Below are 17003 nucleotides of genomic sequence, written 5' to 3'. Positions count from 1 at the left end.
CCAGATTCATCGTCACTGAGGAGGACGTTAGAAGGGCCTTCCTGAAGATAAATCCAAGGAAGGCGACAGGCCCAGATGGCGTCCAGGACGGGTTCTCCGGGCCTGTGCAAGCGAGCTAGCTGGAGTGTTTGCTGACACCTTCAAATGCTCCTTGCTTCAGTCTAAGATCCCCTCGTGTTTTAAGAAGGCAGCGATAATCCCAGTGCCGAAGAAGAGCAAAGTAGCATGCCTGAATGATTATTGACCTGTGGCTCTGGCATGAATTGCTATGAAGTGCTTCGAGAGATTGGTTATGGCACACATCAACCACTGTACCGGTCAACCTCGATGCTTTGCAATTCCCCTACCGGAGCAACAGGTCAACGGCAGATGCCATCTCTCTGGCCCTACATTCCTCCTTAGAACACTTGGAGAATAAAGACTCATACGTAAGGCTCCTTTTCATTGACTACTGCTCTGCCTTTAATACCATCATTCCAAATAAACTAATTCCTAAGCTCCGGAATCTGAGCCTTAGCACTCAGATCTGCAGCTGGATCTTCAACTCCCTCACAGACAGGACCCAGGCTGTAAAAATAGGGGACAAGCTCTCCTCTACAATCACTCTGAGCACTGGTGCCCCACAAGGCTGTGTACTCAGCCCCCTGCTGTACTCACTGTACACCCATGATTGTGTAGCCAAGTTTCCATCAAACTCAATATATAAGTTTGCCAATGACACAACAATTGTAGGCCATATCTCGGGTAATGATGAGCTTGAGTACAGAGAGGAAATTAAGAACCTGGTGGCATGGTGCGAAGACAATAACCTATCTCTCAACGTCAGCAAGACAAAGGAATTGGTTGTTGACTTCAGAAGGAGTAGCGGACCGCACGACCTAATTTACATCAGTGGTGCGCAAGTGGGACAGGTCAAAAGATTTAAGTTCCTCGGGGTCAATATCACAAATGACCTGAATTGGTCCAACCAAGCAGAGTTCACTGCCAAGAAGGCCCACCAGCGCCTTTGCTTCCTGAGAAAAATTTGGCCTGTACCCTAAAACCCTCACTAATTTTTTATAGAAGCACCGTAGAAAGCATTCTTTTAGGGTGCATCACAACCTGATATGGAAGTTGTCCTGTCCAAGACCGAAAGAAGCTGCAGAAGATCGTGAACACGGCGCAGCACATCACACAAACCAATCTTCCGTCTGTGGACTCACTTTACACTGCACGCTGTCGGAGCAGTGCTGCCAGGATAATCAAGGACATGACCCACTCAGCCAACACACTTTTCGTCCCTCTTCCCTCCGGGAGAAGGCTCAGGAGCTTGAAGACTCATACGGCCAGATTTGGGAACAGCTTCTTTCCAACTGTGATAAGACTGCTGAACGGATCCTAATCCGGATCTGGGCCGTACCCTCCAAATATCCAGACCTGCCTCTCAGTTTTTATTTGCACTACCTTACTTCCCAGTTTTTCTATTTCCTATTTATGATTTATAATTTAAATTTTTAATATTTACTAATTTTAACTATTTTTAATATTTGTAATCCAGGGAGTGGGAAGCACAGAATCAAATATCGCTGTGATGATTGTACGTTTTAGTACCAATTGTTTGGCGACAATAAAGTATAAAGTATAAAGTATGACTGTATGGGCAGATTTGTAATGAGCAGTCACCAGTGTTGAGTAACAAAGTACCCCACCAAAATGTAGTTATGCGTTGGGCTTACGTAGATTTGGTTTCCTCCCTGCTAACACATGCATTTTTTAATGTCTACTGTAATGGCAACTTGAACAAACCAATGCCACTGCTGGAGACACACAGGTAGTTATCCTTGTATGACATGTCATCCAATCAATTCAGTAATAATGTTCCAAAAAGTCAAAGAAGTATATTCGATCCTTTATTACCAACTAGCAAAACATACAGTGTAGAAATGATGAAACTTATGAAACTAAAACTAGTGTTACTAAATGCACTTAAGTAGATTTAAGCAGTCAGCAAAAGATGTCCAGCAGTCCCAACACTAAACTACTGAGAACAAAGCTTTACTACGTAACGAAAACCTTTGCTTTTACCACACCCCGACCCAAATGACTAGTTGCCATAATAAACATACTGAACGTGCATCACAGAATACCAAGCAGATAGAAAACAGATGCATGACTCCTACATCCTATAATGAAAAGTTTGTACTATTCAATTTCCAACCCATCAACCTTAAGTTACGGTAGCTGTAGTTATGTATGAAAACTGAAACATCAGCTGTAGTTATGTACGAAAACTGTAAAATCAGCTGTAGTTATGTATGAAAACTGAAACATATGAGCTGCAGCTATGTATGAAAACTGAAACATATGAGCTGTAGGTATGTACGAAAACTGGAACATACGAACTAAAGTTATGTTTGAAAACCGGAACATATGAGCTGTATGAAAAGATATGTATGAAAACTGGAACATATGAGCTGAAAAGAATTCAATAGAAAATAGTCTTACCTCCTCCCATTGATGGATGTACCTAATTAGTCTTGAGAGCCTCAGTAATCGTAGAAGGCTGAGAATTTTTGTAAAACGTACAATCCGTAGAGCTCGGGCTGTTTTATAAACTTCTGAGTCAATTCCTTTTTCTACTATCAAAAATATATAATCCACAGGGATTGAGGAGATAAAGTCGACAATAAACCAGCTTTTTAAATAGGTCTTCTTAATTTTCTGTGGATCCAGTATGATCTCAGTGTTATCTTCTATAACAATTCCAGTCCTGAAGTTTAAGACTAAATCCATAAGGAAAAAGGTGTCAGACACAACATTAAAGATAATCCAAGGAGTTGTGGTTTCTTCCTTGAAAAAAGTGATTCCTACTGGGATAATTATGAGATTTCCAACCATAAACAACAACATTGTGAAATCCCAGTAAAACCTGTAAAAGAGAAATAAAAATATAATCAAAAGCCTTAAAAAATCAAACCATGGTATCCTTTTAAAATCTGAACATTAGGAATAGAAAATCTGTAAATATTCATTTGAGAATCATTGAATCTCATAACTTCAACTTTTAAACAACTAATGATAACAATCATATTTTAGAAAATCTATAATTCCACCATATTAATAAAAATCAAATTCTATAACCATCCTTTTGGTAATGGAAATAAATGAGTCGATATTATATACAGTTTGATTTCCACTTTAACCTCATTAAGCTACTTGGTCGATCATTCCAAAATATGTTACTCTTCAAATAAAAAATATCTTATGCTGAAGTCATTGTTTAATTTTCCTTCCCCTTATTTTAAACTTGAATCTCATGTCCTATTGGCCTGACTGACAGAATAATATTTGATCTAATTTGTTTTTGTCATTTAATATTTTCAGAAACACATGAGATCTCACTCTAACCATCTTTTCTCTGAACTGCTGAGGTCAAGGTTCTCAAATATTCTATTTGGCATCGTCTTGTTACTCCTCACTAGCTTCTCTCAAGGACACATCCCTTACAGACTGTAGTGAAAGAATTGTGTACTATACTTTAAATGAAGTCTGTGCTTTTTATTATTAAACCTCACCATAACCTCTTTGGATTTAAGTGCATGATGTTCAATCTTTGTTCCAGATGGAATATTTGCATTGCTGGTATTAAATTTCATTTACTACTTGGCCTTTATAATCACACAGTAAATCTCATTCCTTCCATAAACTCTCCATTTTGAGTAGAAATTTAAAAAGCTCACACATATTTCTGCACTCTAGCCATTTATATCGGTGAGAAACAATATTGATTAGTAATAGCAAATTATTTGGACTATGTTACTAAATTTTAAGAAAGGAAATATGTCTTCTCACTGTATCTCATTCAATCATCTTCCTTTATGATGCTGGAGTAAAGAGTTATAGGTATTGTGGAAGCAACCATTTTCTACCAAACCCTTTGCTATGACAACATGTGATTTTACCTGTGATATGAATAATGGCAAAGACTGCCCACATTCTAGAAGACATCTAACTAAAATTGTCTGCGGGAAAATGAATCTCACAGTTGTAATGGTGACATGTATGTACTTTAATAATAAAATTTACCTTTTAAGAATTCTAAATCACTGTCACAAAGAGAATTGAGATACACCATTAGGTGTAAAAGATTATTCTATAAAAATTAGTGGATTGAATACATCTACCTTGATAAGTTAACCTGGCATAAAATAATTATCACAGACTGAATGCAATAAATCCAGAACATCATTTTCAAAACATGATTATGCTTTAGAAAGTTCATTTGTTGCTTTAATAAAGATACCCAGTTTAAGTGGCATACATAGATTCTCCTCTGAATAAAGGATTTGTGAATGCAGATGAATAATCACCTGCAAGGCCACGTTATTTCATTAACACCAGTTCTACAGGTAGAACTGTGTTGATATCTGTGAAATAATACTTACTCTCTTCAGTTTATTACTTTAAATAATTTATTAAAAACCTCAATTCACTCAATTTGTGAGACACTTAAAGCAACTCAACATAGAAAACAAGCCCTCAGTCCATGCAACCAAGTTCCATAAAACCATAAGTCATAGAAAAATAATTAGACCATTCAGTTCATTGAGGCTTTCCATCATGGCTGATTAATTATTCATCTCAACCCTTCTCCCTGTAACCTTTGATGTCCTGACTAATCAAGAACCTATCAACCTCCACTTTAAATATACCAAATGACTTGCTGTCTGTGGCAATGAATTCCATAGGTTCTCCACTCTCAGGCTAAGGGAATTTCTCATCACCTCTTGTATTCCAGACATCCCACCTCTCCCGGAAGTTCCAGGAATTTCCCGTATATTAATAGCAGCTCCCTGACGCCTGCAAATTATATACAATATCCCGGAAATGAGAGGGAGAGGGAGAGCGGGAGCGGAAATGAGCATCCTGATTGGTCTCTCTTTGTGCTAAGTAAACCTATCAGTTTTCTCTCTGGGCGAGCTTTACAGTCAAACTCTGTCTCTCCATCAGTTCAGTTTAGTGTCCTGCACCGCCATGGCAGAGTGTTTCAAAAAAAGAAAATATAAAACGCACTTCTCCCCAGACTACACTAAAGTGTACCCCTGCCTAATAGGGGTCAAAATAATGACAGTGTTGCTCGCTGCACTGTTTGCAACAGTGACTTTTCTATTGCCCATGGTGGGTTAGGACTGTAAAAGACGTGTTGAGGTGAGTTTAACAGGTGTCATTCGTTCATTAGCATAGCTAACGTTATTTAAACTAGCTGGCTAACTGCTAAGGAGCTACTCTATTGATGTCCTATGTGATGAGGCCAAACTCCCTGTAGACGTGCTTAAAGTTGTAATAGAATTAAAAACGACTCCATGATAAATACGTACATATTTTAATGTCACATTTTCTGCATATACCCAGTTTACAGATTACAGATTGATTTACAGATTAGACAGTCACTAAACAAAGTATTACATAATCAGGGACCACAATATATTAGGGAGGCTAATCGCAGGGAAGGCTACTCAAGTATTTCACAGTCCTTTTCAGCAGAGCCACATCACAGTACAAGGAAAGTTTGCAAAAGAAATAGAAAAGCTATTTGCATTAGCATTGAGATTGCCAACAAAATACTCGACAAAGAATATATATATATATATGTGTGTGTGTGTGTGTGTGTGTGTGTAAAATAGTTTCAATATGTGTCAAATAAATTGTTGTGTTCTTTCATAATCAAATGTTCTGTATACATGCGCCCTTGCAGGTTGATGGGGGCGGGGGGGGGGTGCGTGGATGCTACCTCCCTGAAATGGTGGTGCTACCTCCCTGAAATGAGTTTTTGCAGGGTGGGATGTCTGGTATTCTGAGGCTGTTTTCTCTGGACATAGACTCCCCCACTATTGGAAACACCCCCACAACATCCACTCTGCTGAGACCTTTCAATTATCAATAGGTTTCAATGAGATTCTCTCCTTATTCTCCTAAACTCCAACTTGTACAGGCCCAGAGCCATCAAATGCTCCTCATATGTTGATCTTCTCTTTCCTGGAATCATTCTCATGAACCTCCTCTGAACCTTCTCCACCAGTACATTCTTTCTTAGATAAGGTGCCCAAAACTACTCACAATACTCCAAATGTGGTCAAGCTACTGCCTTATAAAACCTCAGCATTACATCGTTTTCTAAATGAATGAATCCCACTTGTCTGCTTTTAGTTAATATCCAGATAAATCTTTCTTATCCACACTACTGCTAAGATTACCCATGTAAACAATTTCCTTTAATGACTATCAATGCCTTAATTTCTATGGTAATTGTTCACCAGCTGTTACACCAACTATTTTTCATTAACTAAGTACTGCAGTCTAAACTTCTTTTACATCTATTCCATTGTTTCAACAGAAAATTAAATCTATTTTACTTCTTACTAGGAAAGCTTACTAGTTCTCTCTATCACAAACAAGAGAAAATCTGCAGATGCTGGAAATCCAAGCAACAGACAGAAAATGGTGATGGTGAAGGAGTTCAGCAGGCCAGGTAGCATCTGTAGAAAAGAGTACAGTCAAAGTTTTGGGCCGAGACCTTCAGTGGGACTCTTTTCTATAGGTACTGCATGGCCTGCTGAGTTCCTCCACCATTTTGCGTGTGTTGCTTTAGTTTCTCTCTATGTAAGATTATTCTTAAATAAATAACAGATGTTATAAAATATTAGTCTGAACAAAATACTTCTCACGTTTTACATCCACTTGTTTTTGGGATTGAAAATTATTTATAAAAAACAGCATGAGCAGAAATGTTCAGTTGTGCCTGTCAGTGGATTGTGTGTCACCCGACTGAATTAGTCATTGTGATGATTTTATTGTATTACTTTTGTCAAGGCCAAGTAAGATAAATTATTGGTGGGAATTTTATGCCCTTAACACTTTTAACAATGTTAAAAAACTAAGGTAAGTATACAATTCTGATTACATAGAAGTTTATTAGAAATGTGAACTTGTCTAAAACATCTAAATGACAGACTCAGAGTATTAGCATAAGGGCTTAATGTGGCAATGTTCTTTTGCAACATATCCAAAGCCAATACATCTATTTTATGAAACTAACATTAGTATATAGACTCAGGGGCTACTTTATTAGTGACACCTGTACACCTGTTCATTAATGTAAATATCTAATCAGCCAATTATGTGGCAGCAACTCAATGTATCAAAGCATGCAGACATGGTCAAGAGGTTTAGTTGCTGTTCAGATCAAGCAGAAGAATGAGGAAGAAGTATGATCGATATGACTGACCATGGAATGATTGTTGGTGCCAGATGGGGTGGTTTGTGTATCTAAGAAACTGCTGAACTTCTAGGATTTTCACACACAGTAGAATCTAGAGTTTACAGAGAATGGCGTAAAAAAACAAAAAAAAAATCCAGTGAGTGGTAATTCTGTGGGCAAAAATACAACAGAGTTCAGAGAAGAATGGCTGGACTGGTTCAGGCTGACAGGTAAACAACTGTAACTTAAATAACCATGTGTTACAACAGTGGTGTGCAGAAGAGTATCTCTGAATGCACAACCCATCAAACCTTGAAGTGGATGGGCTACAGCAGTAGAAGACCACAAGCATACACTCAGTGACCACTTTATTAGCTATAGGATTATTAATATTACTATATTTATTTAAGAATAATGTCTTGTCTTATTATCTGGGACTGATAACAAATGAACTCTGTCTTCCCTTAACTGAATCACATAACTTGAACAGGAGAGGTGGTGTTCCATCAATTTGTAGAGCAGTCATATGAGATTTGTCTTAAAACTCATATTTAAAAAATCATTTGCATTGTTGGCAAGTATTGAATTCCAATAATATCAATAACATGATTGGCTCCTAGAGCACTAAAACACAATATGAAGAAAACAAATATATGGCAAATTAGAGAAACAGCATTTAAAAGAAGAGAACAAAAAGAATGGGAACATGAACATGGAAATTGGGTAAAGGTATAAATCTAGAATAATGGAGAACATCATAGCAACTACTTGAAACCAAACTAAAAGTCTAAGTGAGGGAGTATTGCACTGTATGACGCAATTTCTACTCACCCCCTCCCTATGCTGCCAAGGAGGCAAACTGGTGACTATATTCTTTTATTTTAACCATCAGCTGATGCCATGCGCCACCCACTAACCGCCGCCCAAGCCAATGTTACAAATTACCTTAATCCAAAGTGAAGGTGCACAGCACAAGTACAATATAGACAGACAACAATAGATGCAAAGGTCCTACAAACCTTATAGGATGAGGGTTCAGCCAGATGAATGAAGAGTAGACAGTGGGTTCATAAAGCAGACCAAGAATATCTCAAATGTAATTTAGAAAGAGCATTATATATTCCGCTAGTCTTGCGAGACCATGGATCTGCGCCTGGAAAGTCTTCACTCTCCAGAGTGCAGGCCTGGGCAAGGTTGTATGGAAGACCAGCAGTTGCCCATGCCGCAAGTCTCCCCTCTCCATAACATCGATGTTGTCCAAGGGAAGGGCATTAGGACCCATACAGCTTGGCACCAGTGTAGCTGCAGAGCACTGTGTGATTAAGTGCCTTGCTCAAGGACACAACACGCTGCCTCGTCTGGGGCTCGAACTCACGACCTTCAGATTACTAGTCGAATCCCTTAACCACTTGGCCACGTGCCCACGAGATATATTACTCTTATACTATCAGAATGATCATGTCATATCACATTTAGTTTAGGGAAAGGGCACGCATGGATATTCTTCCTTGGAAAATATGCAGAGTTCTGCTCTGCCTAGGTGACAGATTTAAATCCAGCAAAGAGTGAACTCTCATGTAGGCTCCAGGCTGATATTAATATAATATAAATTAATTTCTGGAATGAACCATTTGAGAATTATTCACATTTCACATTTCACCAAGGGCAGTCAAATGCAACCATTGTGAAGTTAAGATCATGAGAAATTACCTCCCAAAGATGATTCCTGGATACAGTTTGGGTGATTTCACTGGCAATCCCTGGTGACCTTATTGCTTCAGTATAAAGTCTGCAATACTTCTTAATTTATAATGATGTAAAAATAACCTGTACAATTATCACAGTGGTGATATGGGAGAGAAACAAAAGGTAAAAGGACGGCTAAGTTCATTGCCACAGACAACTGTGGACACCAAGTCACTGAGTATATTTAAGGCAGATGTTGATAGGTTCTTGATTAGTCCGGGTGTCAAAAATTATGGGGAGAAGGCAGGAGAATGGGGTTGAGAGGGAAAATAAATCAATCATGATGGAAAGGCAGAGCAGACTCAATGGGCTGAATGGCCTAATTCTGCCCCTATGTCTTACGGTCTTATAAAACTCAATAAGAATAAGAAAAGAGTAATAAGAAATATGGAAATACAAAATAATGAATAAACGAGTCATTTAACCTACATGAAAAGGGGCAAATCAAGATAGGGTTAGTTAAATCCAAGTAAAAAAACATACAATGCAAAGTATTTTTGCTCCGTCATTAATTCAAATTGTCAGTTATATCATGTCTTTAAGTTTTGTCTTGTTCCTTTTGCAATTTTGGTTGATTTAATTTATTTAGTTCACTAAATTCTTTAAATTATGAATGAACTGAATGCTAGGTAGAAAGGAACCGAACAGAAGAAAGTAAATGAACAGGGTATGGAGGGAAAGCAGAAAGAAGTCATTTTGGTGAGTGCTTCAATTAATTCATGGAAAAGTACATGCAAATGTCAGATTTTTATTCAGTCCGCAATCGGAACTGCGGTAATGAGATATTGAAAGAAATAACCGTGATGATTATGAAAATGTAGATATAATGCTGCCACAAAGAAGAACTACTCCAGTTAACAGTGGTGTCAAAGTGGCAATAAATCTCTAACAAGTTGTGGGTGACACCATCGATTTAAGGTCACCAATATACTCTAGCTCTACTGGATCAGGTGACAGTGTCTCCTTGCCCGCAAGGTCGCCACAAGGAGAGACAGACTGCGGGTGAAGCTCATATAGAGTGGCCAGACTAGTGGAACATCTGCAGGCTTCTTTCTGAAGAGCATGAAGTACCTGTATTTTAGACAGAGGAGGGTAATGCATCTGTTCTTTGAACTGTAAATTGCCTTGTCCATCAGTCGGGGGCTCCCATCTCAAACTGCTGAATCCGATGTGATGAATATTGCTCGCTATGCCTAACAATCAATCCTAAAATAACTGATTAAAAATAGCCAGGAGCTGAGAACACCAATGGACATCTTTGCTGCATTCAAACAGTAGAAAATACAAGACTCTCAGTTTGACTGCATAGATTTGATTCTAGTTTCCATTATATAGATATGCAACAAATATAGACAACAGTTAATAACTGTCTACTGTTGCAGCATCAACGCTTTTAAGTGGGGTCTAATGTTAAAGCATGTTCAAATACCAGCTGCTATACCCAAGTTATTATGCCAGCAAACATCATGTTTGTGGTTACTTCCTTGCAATGGGGTTCTCTACCACACCTTGTAAATGAAATAAAGTCTAACTTAAAAATGTAATTATTCCATGAATAATATAGGGGAGGGAATGTCGACTCAGACCATGAGAGGCCTGCGTCGGGCATTTTCATGTCTTACAAGGTGCAGATTGGAAGTCTGTGTGGGGCGCCACTCCCCGCACAGACTACAGCAATGTGTGATTAAGTGCCTTGCTCAAGGGCACAAACACGTTGCCACAACTGAGGCTCGAACTAGCGACCTTGAGGTAACTAGACAAACGCCTATGAATAATATAATTAGGGGTTAAAATGGTTTAACTAAAATTGACAATCTGAAACTACACATTTAAAATAAATATATATACAAAATCTCATTAAATATAGTTCTCTAAGTAGGTATACACAATGTGTAAATTTCCTTGATCTCAATGTTCTTTTTAATTTGGCGTAAAATCATGTAGATAGCTTTTATTTCTAGTCCTGGTGTACCCACGTATAGATGACCATGGGGTATGCACTGAGTTTTAGAAATAAGGCCAACAACTTTTTGTGATTGTCCTTGCACCTTTTGATTCTCAGTGCAAAATTAACTGTTACAGGGAACTGAAGTCCCTTGAATTAAAAACGTGGATCAGCTGGAATAACTGGCATTCAATAAATGAAGATACCTTTCATGACAGCATTATCAGTTATTATTACAGCCTCAATTGTATGTGGCAGTAATGTCTGAACTCATTGTCTTGTGCTAATGTGAATCTAAATACCTGAATAACATGATCGGTGCTCCTTTTAGTTCAAAATAATGTGATGGTATACCAGGTGGTGTCCGGGAGTGTCACGGTCCGGATCGGGGTCCCTTTAAATTTACCTTGTTTATGTTACGATCCGGACCGTTGATTCCCTGTTTCCCGTGTCCCTCGACTTTGGTGGTTAGAGGCAATTAACGCTCGGCTGAACCGGTAGGTAATAGTCTCCAGCTTTCAGCCGTTTGGCGTGAGGGCCGGAGTGTGGGCTGCTGCTGGAAGCTGGCTGTGTTTTGCTTGATGCGTGAGTGTGTTTTGGAACCTGTTGAGGGAAAGAGAGTGGGGAAGGAACGGAAATTGCTGGGAGGTGGTCGTGTGGGTCCGGTAATGGCGGACAAGATAAGAGGTGGGGTTGAGGGAAAGAAAGTGGAGAAGGAGAGGGATAGAGACTTGGGACCAGAGGTAGGCAGCTGGGGAGAGGTGGATTATTGTGAAGGGAGAAATAAAGGGAATGAGGAGGTAGTGAGGGGTCGGATGAATAAAAACCAAGACAAAGGGAATAAAAGAATAAGAAATGATAGTGGAGAAAGCTCTGAAAGTGAGGAAGATGAACAAGCTCAGAGAGGAGGTGTTGTCATAATTAGGTTTAATGAGAAGGCTCAGGGACATATGAAGAAAATTAACCCGTTTGTGCTAACAACAACTCTGACAAATAAGATAGGGGAAATAGTATTTGCAAAAGTCCTTAACGATGGCAACTTATTGGTAAGATGTGTGAATGAGGAACAACTTGAGAAAGCACTCAAGCTAAAAGAGATAGGAAAATGCAAGGTGGAATACACTGGGAGGGTGGGAGCACAAAACAGTGGTTGTAAAGGAGTGATCACGGGGATACCAATGAGTATAAATATGGAGGAGATAGAGGAATATCAAAGGAGGGAAAGTAATGAATGTTCAAAGACTGAAAACAACAAAGGAGGGAGTGAAAAAGGAAAGTGAATCAGTATTGATTGAATTTGAAGAAGAAAGAGTGCCAAGGAAGGTGTTCCTGGGTTTCATGAGTTACCCAGTAAGGGTGTATGTGCCAAAGCCATTGAGGTGCTATAATTGTCAAAGGTTTGGACACATGGCTAAAAACAGTAAAAGGCAAAGGAGATGTGCTAGATGTGGGGGTGATCATGAATATGGAAAGTGTGGAACAGGAGTTCAACCAAAATGCTGCAATTGTGGAGGAGCTCATAATGTTGCATATAGTGGGTGTGAGGTTGTGAGATGGGAGACTAAAATTCAAGAAATAAGAGTGAAAAGAAAGATCCATTATGCAGAAGCTGTAAGAATGTCAAGAGAACAGAATAATGCTCCTAATGAACAGGGAGCAATAGGGATACGAGAGATGCAACAAAGAACAAATGACAGGATTTATGTAAACAAAAAGGCTCTAGTAACATTCATTGCAGGAGTGATTAATAGTACTGCTGAGGTAAAGTCAAAAAGTGACAAAATTCAGCTGGTGGTAAAAGCAGCAGTAAACCATTTAGGGTTAGTAGGACTGACATGGGAGGAAGTGAGGGAGAACCTCAGTAATCAGTCAAGCCAGGAAGTGTCATGTGTTGGTTAATACTAATTATGGTGATTCTTTTACAATGGAATGCAAGGAGCTTACTGGCCAATAGCCAGGAATTCAAGCACTTTAAAGAAATGGTTGTAAAACCGGATGTAGTGTGTATTCAGGAAACTTGGCTGAAACCAACTTTAGACTTTGTGGTATATGGGTATACAATGATAAGGAAAGATAGAGATCTAGGGAGAGGAGGGGGTTGTGCTATGTTAATCAAGCAAGGTATACCATATAGGGTACTGGAGAAAGGAGATGATCAGGAATACATAGTGGTGGAAGTGTGGAAGAGAGGGGAGGGAGTGGTTATAATTAACTACTACAATCCATGTAAACGGTTGGATTTGGACAGCCTATTAAAGATACAAGGACAAAATAGACATAAAGTAGTGTGGTGTGCAGATTTCAATGCTCATAGCACAATATGGGGGCAACATACATCAAAGTTGCTGGTGAACGCAGCAGGCCAAGCAGCATCTATAGGAAGAGGCGCAGTCGACGTTTCAGGCCGAGACCCTTCGTCAGGACTGACGAAGGGTCTCGGCCTGAAACGTTGACTGCGCCTCTTCCTATAGATGCTGCTTGGCCTGCTGCGTTCACCAGCAACTTTGATGTATGTTGCTTGAATTTCCAGCATCTGCAGAATTCCTGTTGTTTACAATATGGGGGGATCAGATTACAGATCCAAATGGAAAGGTAATTGAAGATTTGATGGAAGAAAGGGATTTGGTGTGTATGAATGATGGTAGCGGCACAAGGATAGATATAACAACAGGAACTGAGTCAGTGTTAGATATTACGTTAGTGTCTAATACCTTGGCTGGCATTAGTAACTGGGGAGTTTGGACTGCTTCAACAGTAGGCAGTGATCACTACCCAGTTTTGTGTTCAGTGGGTGAAAGAGTTGAAGTAAGACCAGGTGGCGGAACCCCCAAAGTGGGTGTTTGAAAAAGCTGATTGGGGCAAGTTCCAGAAGTTGAGTGAAGAAGGGTTGACAAAGATTGATATTTCTGGAAATGTAGATGAATTAAACAGTCAGGTGACTTCAGCAATTATCATGGCAGCAGAAGGGTCTATACCTAGGAGTAAAAATAGGATGAATAGAAAACTGGTACCATGGTGGACAGAGGAATGTTGTCAGGCTGTAAAAAAAACAGAAATAGAGCATTCAGGCTAGTTAAAAGAACCCATAATATGCAGCATTTGGTTCAATATAAGAAAGCACAGGCAGTGGTGAGAAGAACTATACGTCAAGCTAAAAGGGCAAGTTGGAGGAGTTTTTGCGACAAGGTAGGAAGAACGACACCTGTGGGAAAGATATGGGGAATGATTAAGAGGATGGGAGGAGATAGAAGGGAATGGGAATATCCAGTAATGATATCTGAGGAGGAAACTACAGTCTCCAGTAGGGATAAGGCTGAGGTCATGGCCAAGTCATTTGTACTGATACACAGTTCAGAAAATTTGTCTGAAGAAGGGAGAAGGAGGAGGGAAAGAATAATGAGCCAACACCCAGGTGTGTTAAGCAGGAGGGAAGGAACAGATGATATAATTGATGATCCATTTACATTAGCAGAAATGGTGAGAGCAATAAAGAGATCGAGACCAACCTCCCCAGGGAAAGATCTGATGTGCTCTGTGATGCTAAAAAATCTAGGAGAAGGAGCGCTCTTGAAGTTGCTGCATTTTTATAACAGAGTGTGGGAGGAGGAAAGATTACCAAGTGCATGGAAAGAAGCAGTAGTAATTCCAATACGGAAGCCTGGCAAGGATCTGTCAAAACCCACTAGCTACAGACCAATTGCATTAACATCAAGTATATGTAAGATAATGGAAAGGATGATAACAGAAAGGTTATCATATGAGCTTGAGAAAAGGGGAATGCTGGCAAGTTATCAGAGTGGTTTTAGAAAGGGAAGGAATTCCATGGACTCAGTGATTATGTTAGAGACTGAAATAAGGAAGGCCCAGGCAAATAGAGAGTTAGTAGTGGCAGTGTTCTTTGACATTGAAAAAGCCTATGATATGATGTGGAAGGAAGGATTATTAATTAAACTGCACAAGATGGGGGTTGGTGGGAGAGTTTTTAGTTGGATTAAAGATTTTTTGTTTGGTAGAAAAATTCAAGTTCGGATTGGATCAGAATTATCAAAACAGTACATAGTGGAAAATGGCACACCTCAAGGTAGTGTGATTAGCCCATTACTTTTCATGATTATGATCAATGATGTCTTCACAAAGGTACCAGTGGATATAGGTAGGTCACTGTTTGCGGATGATGGGGCCTTGTGGAAAAGAGGCAGGAACATGGACTATATAATCAGGAAACTACAAGAAGCAATTGATGAAGTGATGGAGTGGGGTTATGATTGGGGATGTAGATTTTCAGTAGATAAAACTCAAACTGTTTTTTTACCAGGAAAAGGGTTGAGGTAGGGAAGAAGTTAAGGATGTATGGGGTTGAATTAGAAAGGGTTGCATCAGTTAAATTTCTGGGAGTTATATTTGATTAACGATTAACATGGGCAGACCATATCAGGAAAGTTGAGGAGAAATGTAAAAAAGTAATAAATGTGATGAGATGTTTGACTGGTAGGGAATGGGGAGCAAGTTGTTCAGCTTTGAAGAGAATGTATGTGGCTTTAGTAAGATCTGTATTGGATTATGGAAATATAGTATATGGATCAGCAGCTAGGTCTCTTATAAGGAAACTGGATGTGATTCAGGCTCAGGCCTTGAGAGTGTGCAGTGGGGCTTTTAAAACGTCACCAGTGTCAGCCCTACAGGTAGAAATGGGAATAATGCCTTTGGAACTAAGAAGGATGCAACTGATGGCAAACTACTGGGCTAACTTGCAGGGGCACAATGATTCTCACCCTACTAAAGGAGTGTTGCAGGAGTGCTGGGAAAATGGGAGGTTTCAGAGGGATACCTTTAGTCGGGTAGGGAATGATATCACGAAAGAATGTGGAGTGTTTGATCTGAGGATAAGTCCTTCAGTAGTTTATCCGGTTGTAGCTCCATGGAAGCTTGTATGGCCTGACATAGACTGGCATTTGTTAGAGGTAAAAAGGAAAGAAAGATATAAAACAGATTTGGTAAATGCATTTAACTGTCATGTGATGGAAAAGTATAGTGATTATACTCACATTTATACAGATGGTGCGAAGGAACCTGAAACAGGAGTGACAGGGTTTGGGGTGGTAATACCAGCAAAAGAAATTGGAATCAGCAGAAGAACATCTAATAAGTTAGGGGTGTTTACAGTGGAGATGCTGGCAGTGTTGGTTGCGTTGCAATGGGTGCAGAAAGCCAGACAAGCCAAAGCATTGATATGTTCAGATTCATCCTCAGTTCTAGCAAGTTTAAGGTCTTTTCACACAAACAGTCGGCAAGATGTACTTTATGAAGTCCTTCAGTTAGTTACAAGAATTGCAAATCAGGGAGGTCAGGTAAAATTTCTATGGGTTCCAGCACATGTAGGGGTGAAGGGGAATGAGAGGGTGGATGAGTTGGCAAAGAGGGCGTTAAAGAAAGAAAATGTGGAAATGCACATTAGTATCAGTAAAGCAGAGGTTAAGTGTGTAATCTGGGAGAAAGTCAACCGAATGTGGCAAGAAAGATGGGACAGGGAGGGGACAGGGAGGCATCTATATCAAATACAAAAGAGTGTTGCAGTTACTAGGGTAAGTAATGGAAACAGAAGAGAGGAGACTGTGTGGACTAGGTTAAGGCTGGGACACTGTGCATTAAACAAAACATTGAAAATGATAGGGGAACACCAGACAGGATTGTGTGAGGAATGTCAGGAAGAGGAGTCAGTAGAACATGTAGTTCTGAGTTGCAGGAAGTATGGGATACAGAGAGATGATGAGAATTAAACTAAGGGAGTTGGGGATGCAGGAATTCACATTAAAAGGGTTGCTGGGCATGGGTGAGAGAGCACAAGTCTGGGTATTTTTAGTGTTTTTAAGGGGTACAGGGGTTTTTTATAGATTATGATGAATAAACAGGAATAGGATACTAAGATGGTCAAAGATGGGGGGGGGGGGGGAAGTCAGTCAGTCATCTGGCCAGAGCAAGCCTAGTCTCTACCAAAGCGTGTGCCAGTTCCTCGCCTTTCCTCATTTCCTCACCGAGGTGGGTCCGTCAGTTAACCCGCCGGAGGGAATCAAGAAC

At 39.7% G+C, this 17003-nt stretch overlaps 1 protein-coding gene across 1 annotated transcript in view; it reads right to left on the bottom strand.

The window, feature by feature from the left end:
* Positions 1–17003, bottom strand: part of LOC134337335 (potassium/sodium hyperpolarization-activated cyclic nucleotide-gated channel 1-like) — a 166026-nt gene that overhangs the window by 135661 nt on the left and 13362 nt on the right. The window contains exon 2 of the mRNA XM_063032249.1: positions 2485–2908. Coding sequence (XP_062888319.1) covers positions 2485–2908 — 424 coding nt within the window. The remainder of the gene's footprint in view (positions 1–2484; positions 2909–17003) is intronic.

Source organism: Mobula hypostoma, chromosome 24 (genome assembly GCF_963921235.1).
Source record: "Mobula hypostoma chromosome 24, sMobHyp1.1, whole genome shotgun sequence".
In the NCBI taxonomy this organism is placed as follows: domain Eukaryota; kingdom Metazoa; phylum Chordata; class Chondrichthyes; order Myliobatiformes; family Myliobatidae; genus Mobula; species Mobula hypostoma.
The sequence above is the reverse complement of the archived record's forward strand: the minus strand, read 5'-3'. Positions and strand labels throughout refer to the sequence as shown.